Below are 21,979 nucleotides of genomic sequence, written 5' to 3' on the forward strand. Positions count from 1 at the left end.
GACACCCTTAACCAGGGTGACTTAGAGGTGCACACAATCAATAAAGTACTGTAGAATAACATACCAAAGCAAGAAACATGCAGTAAACATGCTATCATGAAAATAACACACTCGCTATCTTTCATCATGGATGTTTCTATTCAGAGATGGAAGGGTGTCAAAAACTCTTGATTATTCACTTTGTACATGACTTTTGTACAAGGTTTTATTTTGCTTTCGGATGATTAGCTTCCCCATGTCCTGTCACAGGGTGATTACCGAAGAAAGGGGCTCAACAGACAAGTGGCCGGAACACATAAACCAGATATAGAAGCACTAGATATTCTACTCCTTCAAAAAAACAACAGCAACTTCGCTGCGTCTGAGCAAATGCATATGCCTGATTAAAAGGAAGGTTGGCCCAGCTGTGGTGCTCCCGAGATTGAGTCTCCGAGCTCAGAGCCTTGTCACGGTCTCTCGCCAACAGCGTCAGAGCTCTTTAGCCAGTTGTAGCAGAGTGGGTGTATGTCTCATCTGCCTGGGATGATGGAATCTGGGGGCGCGCGGCTTGGAGACCCGTCAGAGAGAGAAGATGCACAGGCGTTCACACGAGGGGGAGAGAGGGAATCTGGCTGCGGCCGTGTTCAGTCATTGCGCTCTGCTAAAAGGCTCAGTACACAGGTCTTAAAGTCTGATCGGCTACACTTTAAAGGTAGGCCGGTTAAGGTTTCGGGTTGATCAGGGAAAAGATTCCCAAAGATTAAAAGGGAGAAGATTCTTGGCTCTTCGTAGGTTTATGAAAGGTGAAAGCAGGGGGTTGGTGTGTGTAGGTCTTGTACTCCATGTTGCAAGGTTAAAGGCGACCTGTCATACCAGTGGAGAATCTAAATACCCCCGCGTGCACTACATTACTAATGCTGGCTATGAAATATGAGCAGTGGAGGCAGAAAGCATCCCACAGTCTCAGCCCATTCCTTTGCGTTGGTCATGTGCGTGAGACCCAGGAATTATTTTCTCGTACCGTTTTCTTTTTTTAATCCACGCAGTCCCTTCTTCTGCGGCCTGGCTTGCTCAGGCAGTCTCTCGCTCCGCACAGTTGTTGGGATGAGGCCTTTTATTTCAGTGCCTTGGCCCAGGGAGCAGGCTGGTTTCACCCTCTCTGGCTCTCTGCACAGCTGTCCAGATGTGCTCATGGAAGGAGAGTCTGCTACAAAGGACAGGGCATCTTCAGTCCACTGGGCATCCTTCAGCCCTTCAGCCTGAGAAACTCCAGCTTTCATTCAGAGGCACCTGCTTATAAAATAATTACTTCTCAGCTATAGCGCGTTCTTTGGAGAGTATAACCTCGATCTGCGTGATTTTTTTTTCCAAAGGAGAAATCATTCCGAGTGTCTCCTTTGTTTTCTGACGTAACTCAAATACGGCTGCCTGTTTGAAATCTGTGTCTGGTTTTCTGTGACAGCATGTCCCCATCACTGGCAGATTGTTAGTGGCAACTACGCTGTACATGAACACAAGTGTTTTTTTATATCATCTTGTTTGGGGGAACCAAGAATAAATTTTCTTAGATCACACATATTCCTTTATGAATTCATTCACTTTTTTCCTTAGATCTGCTAAACTCCATTGTCTCCTTGCATCACACTCCAGATTTTTGAGATGCTGAACCCCAGTAAACTGAATAGAACACAAAGTGTCCTGACAGCATATTAATCTTGATTCTACGTTACAGATGTGAGGTGATTTTCTTTCTGAAATGACAGAGCAATTAGAAAGCAGGCCTGAAAAGAAATGAGCAAGACGGACATTCCCAGGCGTATTGTTTAATATCGGAGTTGTTTTTTTCTTCTCTCCTGCATTAGGCTTTCTGACATGTTCTATTTTTATTCCCTGAAGGAGTGACATTAAAGAACTGATGTGTGATGGTATTTCAGGGCCTCTCGGCACACAGCGAGTCATTTGTCTTTGGAATGGAGTGAGGGCTGAAAGAGAAATGTGGCATTATCTCACACCCTCCAGACCAGTCTCATGTACCTGTGGCACGGCCTGGCTAGATGGAACTTGGCCCGGGAGGGTGGGAGAGAGCTGGGTTTTCCACTCGGCACTTCTAGCCACCTGTTTGAAGAGGTGCTGGTCTGTGACCACAGATTAACGGCTTTACTGGGCGACAGCAGCTTGGTCTGGGGCTGATCGGCAGGGTCTTGCAGGCCTGGCATCTGGCTGTTTTCTGCAGTGAAGATTCGATGCAGCCTGACAGGAGAGCACAGCCCCGTGAGCAGTGTGGTTGTGCTGTAGTCAGGCAGGGCTAGGGTCACATTGAAGTATATTCCATGAAAGATGAAGCAGGTATATAGTCATGGTGTGATTCATACCTGCATAAATTCAGTCTTAGGCCATTGCATTCATTTATCATTTCTTTTCAGATGCAGCCTATTTATAATTATTATTCTTTTGAATTGACTCACCACCCTCACAGGCAGAAAGTTATGAATAGTGGAGCAATATAGCTTCCGTTGTCTCTTGGGTGCCACTGAGGCATTACTATTCAGATCGATGAGTAATCTTAATAAAAAAAAATGTGATCTGAATTTCAAGAGCAGCGTGAGATCGGCTGGTAACCGATGGAAACCCCTGTCGTCACCGAGGCAGTGAAAGAGGCAGGGGTGGCAGGGCAGGATTCTGATGGTTATGAGATAACAGGCACGCTTTGAAAAGTGGAAACGTCTTCTTAATTTGACCTGCTTCTTCACCTAATTGCATTCCAACTGTCGTACGCGTTGCATGTCTTAAACACGTATCCCAATCCCAAAATAGCTGAAGGTTTGTGGGGGAAAAAAGTATACGTGCAGAGGAGAAGGGTTGACGTCTGTACATTTGAAAACCAAAACGAAAACCACTGGGGAGAGAAGAGGGTCGCTGTCTTGCGCATTTAAATAATGCTCAGAATGTGCATCAGGGCAGTCAGTCTGACCTTGTTATCTTCTAATAAATTGGGTTTCACAATGCTGCCCACAGGTCATTCCTGGTTACTGCAGTTTGCTGCTTCACCCCTGGTCTCCCCTCCCTCTCCTCTCCGTGTATAAGAAGAAGAAACAATAATCATTTTATTATTTTAATGGTAGAGAAGATAGCTGGTCTGAAGCCTTTCTGTTGCTATAGTAACATTAACAGCAGAGATGCTAGGGGGCCGTGGGTGATCAGCATCCTATTGGCTGCTGTGAAGTCTGGAGGAGGCAGGGGGTGGGGCTGTTGCGTGCAGGGGGGCCGACAGAGTGAGCACAGAAACTTAGGGTTACAGGGGAGGGCTTTCGTCTGTAAGAAATGATTCCTGTGAGGGACACAGTGTTTATTCTGGTTATTTACATTTAGAACTCCAGAGTCTCCTGTTCTTTGCCAGCATAATTCTTAAACTGCTGCCTGGATATCGGGTTTTGTTTGTTTACTCAGATTTTATTGCTCTTCGTTTTGCAAACGAATAACAGAAGGGCATGAAAGATGGAAGAGCATGATGTGTCCAGCCCGCAATATTCTGTATTTCGATCTTACCCGTGACAAAAATAGCATTTTCTTTCTAAGCCAGCGTCCCTTCTAAAGACCTCTTGCAACATGAATGCAGAGTCGGGCAAGTTTCAGACAGTGGGAGACCGAGTTTCTTGTGTACAGTTTGCATATAAAATAAGAGCAAGTGTCAATAATATGCAAATCAGAAAGGCACTGACTTCCCTTTTCGCCCTGTAGTTCCTTTGCCTTCCAGTCTTATTACAAACAGAGGGGGTCATTCTTCCAACTTCCAGATCTGTTTACATGGGAAAATAAAAATGAATCCTTTTTTTGTTACCAAACAAAAATGTTATCCTGGAGCAGTTTCGATCATTATCGCACTGCAATCACGTGTTGTCCCGGAGCAGATCTGCGGAGACCTTCCCCTTGTGTGTGTGTGTGTGTGTGTGTGTGTGTGTGTGTGTGTGTCTGGGCCCAGCTCCGGCTCAGTGACAGTAGCGCGTGAGAGTTTAGCGTGTCTAAGCCCTGACAAGCGCGTGTCCTGCCCCGCACAGAGAACTCCCTGCTTCGATACGTGAGCGAGGACAAGGCGCCGCCCGAGGAGTACATGACCCAGCGCAGCAGCAAGCGGGACACGGGCAGGAGGTCGAAGAAGAAGGGCGACAAGGGGGGCAGCCCCAGCCACTACGCCCTGCTGCCCGCCCTGCAGATGGAGGTGATGAGGCAGGAGTCCCTCTCCACCCTCAACCCGGACACCTCGCTCTACCACGTAAGTGGGATCGACACAGGGGGGGCGAGGGGGCAGCCCAGAGCTGCTACTGCACGGACGAAAGGGGGACCCTGGGAACAGCAAGCCTGTGTAGATTCAAGGGTCTCATCCAGCTGTTCCTTGGAAGAATCCAGGGGTTCGGGCGGGACGCTGCAGCTTGTTCCACAGCCCTGTGGGCGAATAAGGGCCTCCTGCTGTCATCGAGTTTCCAGCTCTGTGCCCCGGTGGCTGTCGGACTGCTCGTTCTGAAGAAGTCCGCTGGGTTGACTTTGTCAGGGCCTTTGCAGATTGTCAGTGCTATTACAGGTCCCCTCACTCTCTGTTCAAGACTAAAAGGCTTTCATTTGTTTAGCTCGTCAGTCCGGGACATTTCTTTATGCCCGGGAAGGTATTTGGTTGTTTTTATGATGCCAGAGCAGCCAAATCATTGCATTATTGCTCTTCCAGAGTGAAGGGACTTTCCTTTTGTCTGGCGGAACCAGGTGTCAGATTGGAGTTTAGCTTGCTGCAGTGGATTCAAATGCACTTGTCCTGTTAGCAGAAGCCGGATTCTTCCAGCAGCTTTATTCCCATCCTAAGTAAGATTTTATGGACTTTCTTGCCAACCGTGAGCTTTGGCTGCAATTGCAGTTCTTCCGTTATGCTAGGTCACACGTAATTGCTTTCTGGCTTGTTTATTTCTGATTTTGAATCATTAATGCCGTTTCTGTTTCACTGGGGAGCAAACTTTCAAATCCAGGAGCAAAATCTGCGCACGGTCTGGCCTCATTTCCTCTTTACGGCAGAGCTGGGCGACAGAACGTGTTTCCTGCCTTGTGGGGCGGCTCGACCCGGCTACATCGTGGTGTTTAAGACGCATGATTACACCTGGCTTTTTCTGCGCAATAAAACGGCCAGTAAAACTGTCGTATGAGTCAAACCGGTGTGTCACAAGTCCCCTACCTGGTGGATTATTAGGAGCATCTGTGAGTCCTCGTGGGGTGCGAAGGCCTTGTCTTGTGAAGACTGCTCCCTCCCCAGGCTGCAGAGCTGCAGAGCTGCCCCTTGCCAAGACGAGCACTGCGCCAGCAAGCCGGGGAAATTTTCAGGAGCTGCATCGCTGCAAGCGCCCCGCTTTTCTTTCCTTCGGGCAGGTGGGGGCACTAGGCGGGTTTTGCGAGGACGCGTTCCTGCAGCTCCCGAGCCGAATCGTGCGCCAGACAGATGGCCGTCTTCTCCGCGTCGCCGGGGCCCAGCAGTCTGTTCTGCGTCTGTGACGGGGGGGCGAGTCTCACCGCTCCTCACATGTCTCTGGCACATGTCAGGCTCTGGGCGCGTAATGGGCGCGCGGGCGCCAGGCGAGGCGGGGCTGTTCTCGCAGCGGTTTAATTAGAGCGCGCCGCGGGCGGCGAGACGGCGATCTGCCACCCCTGCGTCCGGCGTCACCGAGCTGCAGCTGAGAAGCCCTTATTCACAGGCCGCCTTTGAGCGAACACCACCTGCGGGACCCATGAGCTCCCCGTCTCTGTCGCGGCGAAGGGCTGGCTGCACAAAGAGCACCTGCTTGTAAGACCCTGGGCTTGCCGTCTCTCTGGGGCTCAGCTGTTTAACAAAATGACACCCGTTCAGCGGCTGGACAAAGTTCTTGGCCTTTGCTGTTAAATGCTCGTGCCTTGCTCAGATTTTTAGACGATTCTCCACCTCCTACTGGGCTTTGACAAACACACGCAGATATGAAGGTACGGGATGCAGGAGTGAGCCTCCTATTCCTAGTTGTTTTTGTGCCTCCAGGACATCTGCCTACACCTGGTGTGCTTTCGCCCATAAATCTCCATCCTTCCAGCACAGCAAGGATCTGTGGACAATTTCTCACTTCTTTTTTTAACCCAATCTACCCTTTTGTACTAGTTGTTACATTTCATCCCCACGGCTTCAGAAACAGAGAGCATGTACATCTGTTGTACATCATGTCAAGACTGCACAGCGCCTCCTTGTGAATGTGAATGGCGCTGTCCAACACGAGCTGCAGTCAGCCGCCATCTGAAGGAAAATGAATTCCTTGCACCATGTGTTCCGTGACAGTCAGGCTGGTTGTGAAGGCTGGCGAATGGCAAGGGAGCTGGAGGTGTTTCAGAGGGTGGGCGAGATGTGGAAATCTGTGAAGTGTGTAGAGCAGGAATTATCTGCAGCACATCTTTTTTTTTATTACACTCTTGTGCGCTTGTGGCCCACCTACGACGAAGAGTCAGGATGAATGTCGTGAGTCATGGCCTTGAGATGTATTCTTTTTGATGCGGTGGTATTAGCGGAATGGAAGATGGATTTAATAGCGGATTGACTCCAGGCTGCTGCTTTTCTCATCCTGTCTCGTGCATAGACTCGCAGTGGTGTTATCTGTGCCACATTTGCCCTAATTATTTTATTTTTGCTTAGATTGTCTCCTTTTAAAAAGCAGTGAATGGCTATTTATTTTTCTTTTCAGAAAATTGCATTTTGAAAGTGCTCATTGCCCATCAGTCTGACTACCTTGTACCGCCCTCATACCTCCGTGGGAGGGATTAAGGAAGCTGGCTCCCCTTGCTGTGCCATATGCCTTTGGTCAGGCTGAAACCTGCCCTGCACCTCTCACAGGGTTCACAGAGAGAGGACTGTCACTGGTGGCCCTGCAAGCATGAGGCTGCCCAGTGAACCTGCCCAGTGAGGCTGGCCCATCCAGCTGTGGGTCGCTTGCCCGGCTGTGCAGCCCAACATGTGCAATCCTGATCACAGGATCTGATGGCTGATGGCTCAGTCTGGTCAAGCCTGGATGATAAGGTACCACCTGTACTGGTGGAGCCAGTCGGTCCTGTTTAGTAGGTTGTAGCTAATTGATATGTTGTAAGTTGGTGGCCAGGAATGGTGTTCATTGTGAAGAAGTCTGCTGGTTGTCAGTGGCTTTGAGGATTTTGAATATTTCTATGAGGTCCTCACGTGATCTTTTGTGTTCAAGCCTAGAAAAGGTTCAGTTGCTTCAGCCTGATCAGTTCAGACTCCCACAACCCCAGTCCCATTCCTGCATGGTTGGGTAGAATGCAGAAACAAAGTCTTTCAAACCTTTGTATTGTCCCAGACTCAGAAGTTTCCAAGCCAGTGCAGGACACAGTATGCAGCAAAACCTCATGTGCAGAATTCATTCGTAGAGAGAGGCATGTTTTCTAACCTTATGAAACACTGATTTTGACTCAATCAAGAAAGATGATATATAAAACCACTGAAGTAATTTTCACTCACCTATCCTTATTGCAGGCTTTAGGAGAGTAAATTACTGTGACTGGAGACTTCTGGGTGGTGCTGTAAGAAAGTCACAGCTCGACAGGAGACTTTCTGACCTAAAAGTACCACGGTACCATGGTGTTCCGTGAAAGTGAATAATTGACTGGTAAAATGCAATATTTTGTACTGTATTAACAGTGATACACTTGTGTAACAGCAAGTTTTGGGAAAGAGCAGCAAGGCGGGTTTGGAACTGCTCCAGCTGCAGTGTGCTCCAGCGTTTCCAGTGAAGGGAGCAGATTTGTATTTATAGTGATGCTCAGTGGGTTTCTTTCAACATTGCCAGAAGATGCACCTATTTTTAGCAGATGAGTATATGTGAGGAACATCGCAGCCACAGCCTCAGCCACATCATTCAAGGCTCCAGAGCTCAACCTGCTGTAAGCGCGTGCCTGTTCGCTGGTACTGTAGGTGCCAGGTAGGATGTCATACAGATCAATCTCTGTCGCAACTTCTCACCTGACATTCTTCAAGTGTCCTGGTTCTGTGATGAAGTGCAGCTTTCTCCATATGCAAAATACAATTTGTTTAAGAATAGGATGACACTTCGTGCCGTACTGTCTCAAAACCACAGGACATGCGCTGAGTGTATACAGAGTGTATGAGTGTATGTGGATATGTGCTGAGTGTATTCTCACGGCGATGCTCATTGTGTGACCACAGCACGTTTCCTTTGGGAATCAGTCCATCCAGAATTAGTAACAGGAGATATCAGGCAGTGAAAAGTGTGCATGATCAGGATCTTTACATTATTAATCAAAGGGGATGAGTCCAGAGTGCCATGCTACTAATCTCTTGGTTCTTATTACAATTTCCTTTTTGCTGTAGGTGGTTTGTCACTGAACGACAAAATTCAGTCCAGCTTTTTCAAATGCCAGTAAGCCTCCACTCTCAAATGCTAGGGTATGAGGTGAGCATCCAGTCTGCCAAGGCTCTTGCAATGTATGCAAAATATAGGAAGAGAATTCAGTTCAATTTCAAATACATTATTCATCCACCAGGGGGGTAATTTAAGGCTGTTTTCCAAAAGACACTTAAAAACAAAACTGACAGCCCCACACCAAAAGCTAGTCTTGTTATGCACTGTTAAATTTAAAAGTAAACTTTAAAGAGGCCAAAAGCAAAATGAAACAACAGTCTTTATTGTCACTGATTATCCCATTATACTGTCAAAATCCTAAACCTCCGAAACAAGTGCTAATAATGGGCACTGGCCAAGACAACTTTCCTGAAATGTGAAACACATTTACTGTACATGTGAAAAGACCAGGAGGGATGCAAGAGAAGAAACTCTCCTTAAAACAGCAACAGAAGTAAAGTATGAATGAATAACTTTGCTGACTGGCAGCCTGCTGTTTCAGGCCGCTGTCACGAATCCCGGCACATGAAATATCCTGGTACGGAGAACGGCCACGTAGTTCACGAGTGCTTTCCAACTGCTCACCAGCCACTAGAGTGTTCTTTTGGTTGAAAAGAGATGGAAAAAGAAATGACAAAACCTTAAAGAGCAGATTTACAAAGCAGGAATTGTCTTCTAATAAAGAAAAAAGAACGGGTATTTTACACCTGATTCAGGTTGTGAGTAAAACTAAGACTGAAGTGCAGGTGTTAGGTCTGTGTCTTATGCTGTACTCTGGACTATGGGCAGCTGTCTTGTGCATGCAGGTCTTTTTCATAAGGACTAGATAAAGGCTGTCCCTGCACTTGCTTCACTCAGTGTAGAGGGTAGATAGCTTTTCTTCCTTGTATAGTGCAATCAGTTTTACTGTAAATGCAGCACAGCATTAATAAACTTTCATAATGGGAATGTTGTTTGTAGCTAACTTACTGTGTGTTGTTTTCATCGCAAGTTAAATCACAAGTTGCCTGTTCACTAATTCTGTCTCTCCAAATAATATTTCCACTGTAGCGGTGGGCTACACCTCATCCTGTAAGATGTTCATTTTTTCACAGAATTTGCAGCACTCAGCCAAACAGTAAGGCTTCCCATCATTTTAATGGCAGTGTGTCTGCATGGTAAATTCATTTAGGGTAAAAGTGAGATTGCATAATAGTAAATCTGTGTGATGAATCCATGCACATGAAGACTACAAGCAGCAGACATTTGCCAAGAATACAAAATGTAACAGAGCATTGGAAAATGCTGGTCATGCATTTTATCTGGGGTGGGGGCTTTTATCCTGATCTGCCTCACATCTCTTACCTGATTCAGCTCAACAGCCCTCTCTGGCTATGCTGCGTACACATGCACAGTGAACTTTAATGGTTGTGAAAAGCACAACACAAGCTGTGCTTGAAGGATTTCCAAGGCAATCCCACGAAAAAAATTTATTTTCACAAGTTTCCCGGCCTCTTTCTGTTACCCTGTTCCACAGTCCCAGGAGACTTTGTGGCTTCTGAAACGGGCATCTGTGCCTAAAGGGCTTGTGAAAAATCAGACTACTTGAATCTGTTGGTCCGCTTAACTTATAATCCAGGCTGAAGTTTGACGAAAATGAAATAAAAAGAACTTTAGAGCTGAACGTTTTCACAATCTGTGTCATCCAGATACTTTCCTTTTTTGACACGTTTTTCACTGAATGTTTAGCCTGAATGCAGAGGTCTAGAAAAAGTTGCTGGGAGACATTGACTCTCATTTAGGGAAGAGAGGGGCTTCGGAACACAGGACAAAAAGTTTGGTTATACCCAGGACGGACTTTTGCTTAGGTCTGCAAATTAATACAGTATTTTTCTTTAAAAAATAGATCCTTCTACCCCATGAGTAAGTTCGGCGACGCTGTTATATGAAAGCAGAGGGATTCACAGGAGGTTCAGAGCAGCGTGGGATAAGTGCTCTGAGGCAGCCAGCTCCAGCAGGTCCTTCACACTGCAGGGGGGTTAGTGGTGAAGACGGACTGATTGAAGGCCCCACCACAGCTGAAAGCACCATGACAGTTTCTCTCGCTCCACACCTGGAAGAGGCTTATTTTTCTGTCGTTTAGGACAAGAGCTTGTTAATAGCTTTTGGGCTTAATGTTAAATTCTTGTAGTTTTAATCGGAAGCCTTGCTTTTTTGCCACAAGAAGTGAATTAGTAGTTCGGTGTTTTCTGAATTCGTCAGGCCTGCTCTATCTGCTCTTGGAATTTAGCATGAACATCGTTGGGATTGTCTCCCCTGTGCTGTGTTGTTTCCTCATCGTTTCTCAGCAGTGTTTGTATGGCTCCTCCGTCTCTGTGCTGCAGGCCTCAAGCTATGCCGGAGTAAATCATTTAAAGCTTGAGCGATACTTCTGAAGATCCCCGAAGGGGAAGAAAACATGCTGCCGATTAAAATCTCTCACTGCTTGACATGGCAACAAGGAATCAATCCCTTTAGAGAAGAGCACATGGGCTGTAATTAGCACCAGGATGTGTGGCCCGTGCTTGGTGGAGGTGGTAATAGCAATTCTTCCCTAATGATGCCCATGTTTGTATCAATATATGCTTCTGTCGGTACGGGCAATTAAAATAACTGAACTGCAAAAAGTTAAAAAATAAGCAATTGGAGAGGGCACTGGTGTTCAAAATCCACAATGTTTTCTGAAGCTCTCAAAGGGAAAATGCCAATTTACTGTATATAATGTATAATGTGGTTTTCTTTTGCTGTCAGTACATCTGATACAGACCGGTTTCCTTGCACGGATAAAATTCCAGGAAACAGGCTCTGGGCAGTGGATCCCCATTCTGTTCAGAAACAGTACCAGAAAAGCTGTGTGCATCTAAAATAAAAGGTTATTAACTGTATGGAAACTGTACAATTACAAATGTATGACAGAAGTAGCTGCCAGGGACTGCCAGGGAGTTTAATGTTTTCGTTATTGTATGTACATTTTAAAAATATGTTTTAAAACTTATTTTAACACTCATTTAAGAGAGAATTTTGGGGGGGACTCTGCAACTGAGTTTTTTGAAAATGGTTGGATGTATTTTTAGGAAATGCTTTCAAAAATAAAAAATACAGTACATGTTTTAAGTTTATTACACAATGTGCTGCTGTCTACTTCCTTATAGGAATAGGTTGTGAAACACCATTAGACATTAGATTCTTTTCACAGAAAAGGACAGATTTAATTGTAACACAGCTGCTGGGGGAGATGACATTTCTACAATCTTGAGCTGTGATCAGTGGTCAGCTCAGCAGTCTGTCTCCTGACAGAGAGACTGCATCTCATTCTGAGCTCCATGGAAGCCTGCTTTAATCAGTAATGTTTCCAGTAGCAGGGGGTATCCATATTTCAGAAGAATATGCAGTGTGTTTAGCTGAGGGTTACTCGAAAGATGTCCAAACTTCAGGAGATCAGAATTCTCAGACTTCGGAATGTTCACCTTGGTCTTTTCTTCACGGGAAACCAGGTATTTGTGGACCAGTAGGGGGCGCCTTTCCCTCTGGATCCAAATTTCCAGTACAATGCCCCTTTTTTAATTGCTGGGGACACTGTTCTGTCCTTCAGATGAAACATCACTCCAAGGGGCTCCTTTGAGACTGTTTGGTAGTTCCTCATTCCTCCCTGTGATTTGCTGTGCTGTCCAGGCTGCTGGTGCAGAATGGCTGCTGTGTGTCTCCCAGGTCCACAGGTGGGTCAACTGCTATATGCAAAGTGCTTTTGGGTCCTTTGTGTTAAAACAAAACATTATGCAAAAATAAACAATTACTCAAGACATGCCCCCCTCTTTCACACTGCTGTACTTGCTGTGTGGTGAGGTCAACGCTTTCTTGCACAAGAGGGGTCTCTGTTTGCATTTGTGACATCCGAAACGTCAGTCAGGAGGCATTTAAGTTTCAGGTTGTTTCCAGAAATGGAAGAGAGAAATTCACGAACGCCAAAAGAGAACAGGGCTACAGAATACCACTGTCAGGGGCCCCTCGAGAAGCTTGTAATGAAAGTACTTACATGGTGTCTTCGTTCTCCTTCTCTGAGAGAGAGATTTGGTGGCTGCGGGCAGCAGGCACAGCCATTGAAAGGAGAGTTCCTGTGAGGTAGACACGATAAGCGGCGCTCAGACCCGGCAGCGCTCTGTCTTAGTGAAATGCGATTATTGTTCGGATGCGGCGCGTTTTCTGATTGCCTTGGGCACCTGGACTGACCTAATTGAGAACACACAGAAAGCCAGCTCGCTGTCTTGCTTCCTCAATCCTTTGCGTTCTTGGAGCGCACATGCGCACAGTTCTGTCTGCTGTTTGTTGTTTTCAGATTTGGACAATTCTGCACCACTGCCCATAGTCCCTTCTAAAAATTAAACCTAGCATGGATCCCCCAGATGCTATTTATGATTTAAGGCTTGGAGATGCTTGGTTTTCAAATAAAACGTCTTCAGGTCTCCAAGAGTGATATGCTATCCACACTGCAAGTTGTGCCTCTTTTGGTGATTTGTAAGCCTGATTTTCTCCATTTCATTATTCCTAGAGGAATGGGGTTAAGGTGCTAGGTTACAGTGCAGAAATACAATTTAGAGATTTGTTTCCAGTTGGACTATCCTCTAATTTGTAACATTCAAAACAAATTGCCTAATGTATCTTTTTACGTCTTGAAAATGCCAAGCCATTGAAGTAGCCTTCTATTTTAAATTCCTCTGTCCGTGGAAGAATTACATTTTAATCTCTCCTAATGACAGCTCCCTGAGCTCATTTAACTTTGCTGTGGGGGACATTGTACTGTAATTGGGTCAGTTAAGCCCCAGTAACTTGAAGGGAATAAGGCTGAAGAAGGGAGACCACACAGATCCCTGCCTTCAGTGACCAGTGATGTCTGTAGGTCTGCTAGGCAGTGACAGGCCGCAAAGGAAGAGAACTGTGAGCAAGGCCCCCAGGAAAGACAATTCCAGAGTTCAATTGGCTGCAGACTTGCGGGCTGACGAGCCCATAATAATTTGTCAACATTAATACAACTGCGGCCTCTCGGTTAGCAATAAAAAAGGACCTTTGATTTTTGTTTTGGTCTGAGCATCCATGTTCTTAATGATCTAAGTAAGATCTAAGTAAACCTTCAGTATCAAAGCCATTGTGTATAAATACTGAAATACGTTCGAAGGCAAAGAAATGCTTGCTTTCATTAATAAATTGCCCTTCAGTCTTCTACGTTATGTTCAAATATTTAATAGAAAGTTACCTCTGAATGGAGATAACCTTTGAGTCGGTAATGCAATGCATACATGTGAGATAGATCTCTGGGCCTTGAAAGCAGAAAGCTACCATTTATCCCTGTGTGAGAGGAGAATTTTAATATCTCAAATAAACAGGTCTTGAGGACAAACCTCAGAATGTTTATCCAACATGTTGTTAATTTGCAACTGTAGAAGGAATACAAAAGCCCGATCTCTTCAAAAGAGAAAATAAGAAGGCTTGAGAGAGGCAGCCCGTTTTTCTCTTCCTCAAAGGGCTGCTTTTCCAATAAATCCTGAGACGTGGGCGTTTTGCTTCCTAAATTTAAATGGGCACGCCGATCTCCCCAGGACTCTGAGGCTAGCGCTGACTTTAATCTGTCATAACAAGATGGATTAATGGCTGCAGATCTGCGTTGCGAACGAGGCTTTTCAGAGCCAAAAGAGCTCCGCGCTCTGCCAGCACTCAAATACCGGGCTCCGTGAGCGATTGCAGTGCGGGAAGGGAGCAGCTTTGCTCACACTGTCATCTGTGTTTAATTGAAATGAAGGGGCACTCTTTCAACATTCAGAGGGTAAATAAAGCCATGCGTGTTGTATACACGCAATTGTAATGGTGTGTTCCGATGCTATCTCCTTGGTGTGGTTTCTTGGCAAGCTGTGTCGAAACTGCATAACCAGCCATACTTTGTCACCTGCTGCTTGTTTAAAAAGAGTCAATCTGTCAAGTTGCACTGAGAGTCAAAACGTTTTTTTTTGGGGGGACGCGTTCATCCAAGAGAAATATATAAAGAAAAGAAGCCTTGCCCTAAATATGCCCTTCATTCCTGCATTTCTGTGTTCACTCATTGTGTTTCCAAGCTGTGCCAAGATGACCTCTTTCGATTTGTAGAACACACTGGCGAGAAGCTGTGAATATTCTAGACCTACCAGTAAAACGTAATTTGATCTTCGTGAATCTCTTTATAAAAGATTAAGGTAACCAGATTAAATGTATAACACAAAGACATTAAACATGTTTGTATTACTTAATCAACGGAATAATCCACCAGTTAATGTGCTTGTATGAAGAAGTATGTGAACGCTGAGATTCAGCAACTGGTGGCACCTCCTTGATCAGCAGTGACATAAGTTGGACGTTTCCTGTAATAAGTTTCTTGCATTTGCTTTTAGAAATCTAGCCCCATTCTTCTTAAAGGACTGTGCCGAAGCAGTGACATTTTAGCATGAAAAGCTCACTTCAGATCTTATTGTAACTTTTCAATGGGTTCCTGGTAGAGTCAGCTTGAATGTTTTTTTCTGTGGGTAGACTGACATTGGATGGATGGGGCCCCAGATGTTATGAAATGGGTTTGTAACCCTCTCCAGACTGGTTTTCTTAAATCCCCGTTGATCACAGAATCTGTCAGTATGGTGAAGACCAAAGAGACCAAACTTTTCCGACCTTTATATACAGTAGGACAGAGCCGCTCAAACACAGTCCTTGTTTACTTGTAACCGTCTGATTCTTATTACCCTTTTAATCCTGTTAAGTAAGCCAGGAGTTCACTTACTGGTTCACATAAACTGATTCTTCATTATTTTTTTCCTTCATATTCCATTGTGTCAGAGTAAACTGGCAAATATATGCCCTTTTTGTTTCCAGTCAAGAAAAGACTGCTTTTGATTAAACAAGGGGACTATTGTGAGAAAGTGTGGAGGTACAGTAGTTCCCCTCATTATTTTGGGGGGCTTCACAGCCTGTCTCAGCACTGTACATTATTGCACCCACGTGGAGAGTGATGTAGTGTTCTCCTGTGTGTTTTGCCTTTGTACCCGGGATCATGGCGTGTAATAAGAACCAGTAATACCAGAGTAACTGGCAACCAGAAGGTTCCCCCTGTGACAATAATGTTGGCTGCCTGGCGCTGGTTGTAACGAATCCAGAATGATGAGGTATGGGGATCCTATGCAGACGCAGGAGAGGGTCGATATCGAGACAGGCGTGTAATCCGAAACGTCAGGCGAGATGGTGGTGGAAAGGAAAAAGGTACAGTAGTTCGAAAGCCGGAAGATACGGAGACAGGCGTACAATCCAAAACAGCAGGCGAGGTTCAAGGTGGAGGGGCAAAAGGGAAGTTCAGAAACCGGGAGAAGTATCGCAAGCGAGGTACAAACAAGGCGGGGTAGAGCTCTCTAGGAGACGACTCAATACCGAGCAGCGGGAAGCGGGTCTGGATGGTTTAAATAGCGCTGCCTGCCGCACGGTAGAGCGTGTGCCGGTGAATTAACACTGCGGCGGCGCTTGTTATTATCAACCCGCTGCTGGCGCTGGTGAGTGGTTTTGTGGGTTGATCTCTGCTGGCTGGCGGTCGTGACACTGGTGCTCACCTGTGTGTCTTCCGCAGGTGCCTGGGATCCAACTACACACACGTTTCTAACTCTGAATTATGGTGTTTGCTGTGAATGCCTGCAGTGCTCTGCTGTCTGCCCCACAGACTCTCCATCCGTGTGTCTATTTGTGTAGGTTGCCATCAGGCAATCAGCTGAGAGAGCCACTGACCGCTATGGATATAGAGTATAGCACAGGAATGTCTCACTGTTAAATCGAAATCAAATGAAAACTTTTTCATGTCTTTTCCAGAGGAAGCGCAGATTAACTGAATTAAGCGTATTTTGTAAGACAGCTGCAGTGCGCTCTGGGTTTCGACAGCCATACCGGTGTTGGAAACTGCTTGCGTTTGATTTGTGGTTAAAACCCATCGCTTTATCAGTGACTCATGATGACTTAAACATAATCTTTCAAGCTGTCTGATTTGTCAACATTTGTCAACAACATTTGTGTTGATCTACTTTGTCTTCTGTAAAGAATTGTATGTGCTGTACCCGTATTTCAGCTCTGTCAGCAAAATTGTTGTTGCTGGGAAGGTCTGGACTGAATATTGTTTTTTCTTTCCTCAGACATTTCAACAGTCTTCACTGCATCAGAAGTCCAAAAAGAAGAACAAAGGTACGTACACGGGTGTTAACATACAAAATTCAAAAACATCAAAATCATTCTTGACATGAACTCCAGCTCTTCCTCGTCAATGAAGCAGATAACCAGTGTGACAGGGGATGGGGCAGCGATATTTAGCACAACAAAACTGTTTGCATTTGAACGCTAAACGTTTTGTGTTTGATTAACAAGCTTGTGCTTGGGCTACAGAGATTAGTGTTCTATCTTTGTAGGAGACAGGTTGCGCGTTTATGGTCACAGCATTATGGAGCACTCACTCCTACCTAACAAAGGGTGGCTGATAAAAATGAGTAAGCCATCTGAGAGCGATTCGTTTCCTTCTGACACCAGCCCGCTTATTAGCATGCTCACCCATGGGTCTCTTGACATGAGGCCCTTCCTGGGAGAACTGCTTGCAATCACGCAGTATTCCGACTCCGGCTTTCCCACATGCACATGGGACGAGGGTGCGGAGAGGACGTGTGAGCGCGGGGAGCAGGGCCGCAGGGAGCCAGTGGGCAGATGAAAGAGGGCGGGCGTGCCGTGAGCCCAGGGAAGATGACTGGGGAGATGAAAGGGCTGAGGGCAGCACCACAGGGACGGAGGAGGAGCCCTGTGCCCTTTCAGGGAGGATCTGGACCGGGGCAGAAGCAGCCGTCGGGAAGGGAGCCAGCAACGTCGTGCCTTTCTTGCAGGGGCCGCGGCGGCGATGAGCAAGCGGAGGATTTCCTGCAAGGACCTGGGCCGCGGGGACTGCGAGGGGTGGCTGTGGAAGAAGAAGGACGCCAAGAGCTACTTCTCTCAGAAGTGGAAGAAGTACTGGTTTGTGCTGAAGGACGCTTCCCTCTACTGGTACATGAACGAAGAAGTAAGTGTCTGCCTCTGCTGGCTGGAACCACTGGTTTGTTTTCCTGCGGCCCAGAGGGGCCGCGTCGGCTTGGTCCTGTACCAGAGGCTCAGCTGTGACCTGGCCACCTGCTCAATGAATCCACAGTCCGCCCGTGTGGGCGATGTGGTCTCTCACTCTGCATGCAGGCTTGTAAAATTTTAGCAGGGCGGGCACAGAGCACACAACACTACCCGTGTACACAGTTGAGGCTCTGCCGAGCATGTTAGTCGTGTTACGTAGTGATTAGATTGCTTCATTTCGCCATTACAGAGCCCCCTGCTTAACATTGCATGGAAATACAAATAGTGCAACGGCCTTGCCTGTTGGATGTTGTATGCAGCAGGTTTTGTATTAGTCTTGGAGGCTCCAAAGAGATGACAAGCAGCCTTTGGCCTACAGGCTACATGAGGCACATAAAGGGGCCACAGGTTAGATAAATTGGTTTGACTCATGTCAGAAAATGTTTATCCATAAGATGTAGGAAAAATGAAATGAAGCCCATAGTTTTGCAGTTTCTTGTTAATGTGTTTTTGGAGGTGGCAGCATGCTGTTGATCTTGTGTGTGCTTTGAGACCATGGCTTAGGTCATCAAGCTGGGTGCATTTTGTAGCTGCATTTGCTACAAAAAACTTATGCATGAAATTCCAGGGATAATTAATGATGACAACAGCACTCAGCTATTTATGATTCCTAATTGCTGCAAAAGCTGGTCTATAAAAAACCATTAAAGTGCAGCAATAATCACTTTCTCTGAAGTCCCTGCTCTCATTAACACAGTGGCTTCAGTTTTCAGATTAGCTTTTATTTATGTGTTGAAATTCCAGCAGGGCTTTGGGTCTTCTCAGGAAAATATTCGTGCTGATTGGGAGCTTAAGCTTTTAATGCAGTATGGAGGGACTTTCTGTTGAAGCTCCTGCTCAAAAGAGATGGCTTCTCCCCACAGGACGAGAAGGCGGAGGGGTTTATCAGTCTTCCCGAGTTCAAGATCGACAGGGCCAATGAATGCCGCAAGAAATAGTAAGTGGCCTCTGCCTGCGTTCTGAGCTTATTCAACAGCAAAGACAAATTCTGCCTGGTGTTCAGAAAAAAAAATCCATTACACTTTCCGCCGTAATTCCATTACACACGGATGCATCTCAACAGAAAGAAAACTATCATAGTTATTAAACAAAGCACTGATTGCCTGGCAAATGATATTTCACACGGTGTGTCCTTTACCATATGTCTCTGCTGCAGCCCCCAGTGTTGGAATTCCCACTAAAATCCCGTCCTTCCTCAGTTTTTGCCATACGATGTTTTGCATTTTGTCTGTTCAGGGGGGGAGTTGGTGTCTGTGTCTCCCTTCAGCTGTCTTTTCTTCGTGATGCGTGGGGCAGCGCTGGGGTTTGTAAAAATGTTTCTGTACACGTGATTTGATACAGGAAAGATGGAGCTAATAGGCGGAGTTCAGCTCAGAGCGTCTGTCTCTTCGGAATCCGTTCCTGTCATTCAATGTCGATGGCCGGCCCTTGTAACTGTTCTCCTGTAGCTCCACACAGCTGATAGGCAGGCTTATACAATTGCTGAGCTTCCTGGCTCTCATGGAGTCTGTCAAGTCATGTGTGAAATTACATTCCTGAGTTCAGGGTATCTAATACGGCAGCAGTGGTAACAGATAATAAGACATTTACTTCAGCTTGCTTGCCTTCTTTTGTTTCTACATACAGTGTCTTTGCCACATTGTAGGCGAGGATGTTGGGGATTGAATGTCCTCTTGCTTTGTTGTAGTGCGTTCAAGGCCTGCCACCCAAAGATTAAAAGTTTCTACTTTGCTGCTGATGGCGTGGATGACATGAACAGGTGAGTGAGAAAAGACAGAACCATCTCTCTTTTCCCCCTCTTTTTTGTTTTTGATAAACTAGCTTGTCTCATTTCCTGGTCCTGAAGACACTGGTGTTCGGTTCTCAGTTAAGGTCTCGATGATGTGAAATTACAGTGTACTCACTAGAGAGGGCACTGTGAGCCGAGTACGAAGGTCACATCTCTAGCAGAAGCGCATTTAACACCTGTTTGGATCAGGTTTTTTTCTGTTTTTGTACCTATTAATATCAAGAAGCATCTCTGGGAATATAATATTTTCAAAACTGTGTCTGCTCAGATCATCCTCCTTCAAATGCCTGCTCTCTGAGGAAAGAGACACTCAGTCCAGGATACTGTATAAAGGGGCCTGAGACTCTTCCTACAAATGCAGCTCTGAGTGCATTTGTAAAAGGGCATTTATGTTCTCCCCCTGTCCTTCTACAACCATAGTCTGGGCTCGAACCTCTGCTGACCTCCTCTGCAGCGTCACGATTCCACATTTTCTCACTGTGGCCTGGTGTTAGTGATCACGCAGCCTTCAGAAGGTGGGGGAAGGCCAGCCTGAGGGAAGTCAGAAAACCGCTGTCACAGAAACACTCCAGTGTGAGGCTCCACGCATGAGCCATCCTCTCTGCTGGCAGCTTTTAATTACGAAACATAGAAGACCAAGCAGGCAATCTGAATCTGTTTGTTACCTGGTGGTTCTCCTCTCGCATTCCTGGTGTTTTCGATTGAACAGGACCTTTTCATTTTATTTCTTTCCAGTCCAGATTTGTGTACACTCTGTACCATGACATATGAGGCTCATGCTTTCAGAAGGCTGTCCGTGTTCGTCATTGTGCCTCAGTCATGTGAGATCTCAAGGCCCTGGGCTAACTCTGGCCAACAGAGACGAGAGTCAGTAAAGCCCGGGCTGCCTTTGTCTGATGAGCATCAATAGCTCTGGTGGTCTAAATCGCACCCCCAGAGCTCCCTCTTCCCCAGCTGAATGACACAAACACCTGCCACGTAGTACAGACAAAATAGATCCGTTCCGTTTTCCATGTTTCCCATTTCCTCTGCTTTCCGTGTGTTTTCAAAAGACCCGAGTGCAGAAACTCCGATGTTCCTGGAGTTTTTCGAGAGCTCAATAAAGCGCGCGGAGCACGACAGCAGCATTTTAATGCATAACTTAATTCTGTCTGCATTGAATCAATATGTAAATGCCTCCACCTTTAGGAGTGTGATTTCTGAAGCCTCTCTACCCTTTTGTAAATCAGCACTTTTTGGCGAATAAATGTGATTCACCGTGTAGTGGCCAGGGATACAGGCATGCTGTGTGGTAGTAATGATGTAAATCTCAATCCAGTGTCGACTGCTTTGCCCAGCATGAGGCTTTTTAAGAGCTTTCTGTTGACGTCTCTCCTCCTCTTCTCCCTTAGGTGGCTCAGCAGACTCAACATGGCCACAGCGGGGTACGCAGAGCGAGAGAGGATAAAACAAGACCAAGGTAAAGCGGCCTCCCAAGCAGGGAGAACGTGCTGGAGGGTAATGTCAGACATAGCAGAGAAGGTGCTGATCGGGGGCTTTGATCGCAGACTCCTCCACCCCAAAACGAGGTGAAAGACGAAAAGACGAATTCCTAATGCAAGATATTGTATAGAGCTAATAAAGTGATGTTATGTGATGATGTTATGATGGATCTTTTTGCGAACAGTAAAATGGCAGCTGTTTTAAGCCTGCAAGGGTGTGCTTTTTCTGGAAGAGCTGATGGCCGCATGAACCTGTTCTCCAGGCATGGGCAGGTGTCGGGCGAGCATGTCCGAGCGCCACAGCCGACATCCTGTCCTGGGGCTCCACATGAGCTGCAGTAGACTTTTAAAGTACGGCAATGCAAAGCCCTCTTTCCCTAAAGTGTACGTTGGTTCTTATCTCTGCGTGTGATTTCGTAGAATGTAGGTTAAGGAGGGACGACCAGTTAAGCAGGAGTCATGGTTTGTTGAGTATTGCCCTGAGCTGAAGGTTGTGGGAAGATGATTACCAGTCCTTTCCTATTGCAGCCTCACACTAAGGCACATTGGTATTTTCAGTCATGTCTCTCTCTGAGGTCTGTGAGAGGCAGGAGGCCATTTTACATGCTGAGCATCTTTGCATCTGCAGCATGTTCCCATAAATGTATAAAAATCTGATTAGATAAGCTGCAGAGGCCTCAGGTCATTTTACCTGTCAGAGCCTCTGAAAGCAAATTTGTTAGCTTCTTTCTTTGTTTTTCCTTGCCAAAAGACAAGCCACATTGCAGAAGACCAAAGGAAATGATGTCAAGGTCCCGAAGTAAACGTATGAATCACATTGTCAATGTTTTTCCTGGAGCTCCTTTACCAGGTTGAATGTGTTTGACGGTGGCTACCGCCAGCGTTTTTACAGGCGCTGGAGCTGTCCAGAAGTAAAAGCCACTAAGAGCCCAGCTCTTCCACTCACCCTGAGCAAGTTACAGAACAAATAACTGAAGCAAACAAGACAAGCAGGTTGTGCTCTCTCCTTCATGGGATATGATGTCGAGGTCCTGTTGTGGGTCACTCTGCACCAGCACAACTCTAGGACAGGGGTGGACAGCTCCATTCCTTGTATCTGGGATTTT

General features: G+C 46.1%; 1 protein-coding gene across 4 annotated transcripts in view; it reads left to right on the forward strand.

The window, feature by feature from the left end:
- cnksr2a (connector enhancer of kinase suppressor of Ras 2a) overlaps positions 1 to 21,979 on the forward strand; it is a 112,657-nt gene that overhangs the window by 74,125 nt on the left and 16,553 nt on the right. For all 4 annotated transcript variants that reach the window (XM_015341501.2, XM_069189904.1, XM_015341502.2 and 1 more), the window contains 6 exons: positions 4,035 to 4,249; positions 16,598 to 16,646; positions 17,330 to 17,502; positions 18,467 to 18,540; positions 19,291 to 19,362; positions 20,784 to 20,851. In XM_015341501.2, the coding sequence (XP_015196987.2) occupies positions 4,035 to 4,249; positions 16,598 to 16,646; positions 17,330 to 17,502; positions 18,467 to 18,540; positions 19,291 to 19,362; positions 20,784 to 20,851 (651 nt within the window). The remainder of the gene's footprint in view (positions 1 to 4,034; positions 4,250 to 16,597; positions 16,647 to 17,329; positions 17,503 to 18,466; positions 18,541 to 19,290; positions 19,363 to 20,783; positions 20,852 to 21,979) is intronic.

Source organism: Lepisosteus oculatus, chromosome 5 (assembly GCF_040954835.1).
Source record: "Lepisosteus oculatus isolate fLepOcu1 chromosome 5, fLepOcu1.hap2, whole genome shotgun sequence".
Classification (NCBI taxonomy): Eukaryota; Metazoa; Chordata; class Actinopteri; order Semionotiformes; family Lepisosteidae; genus Lepisosteus; species Lepisosteus oculatus.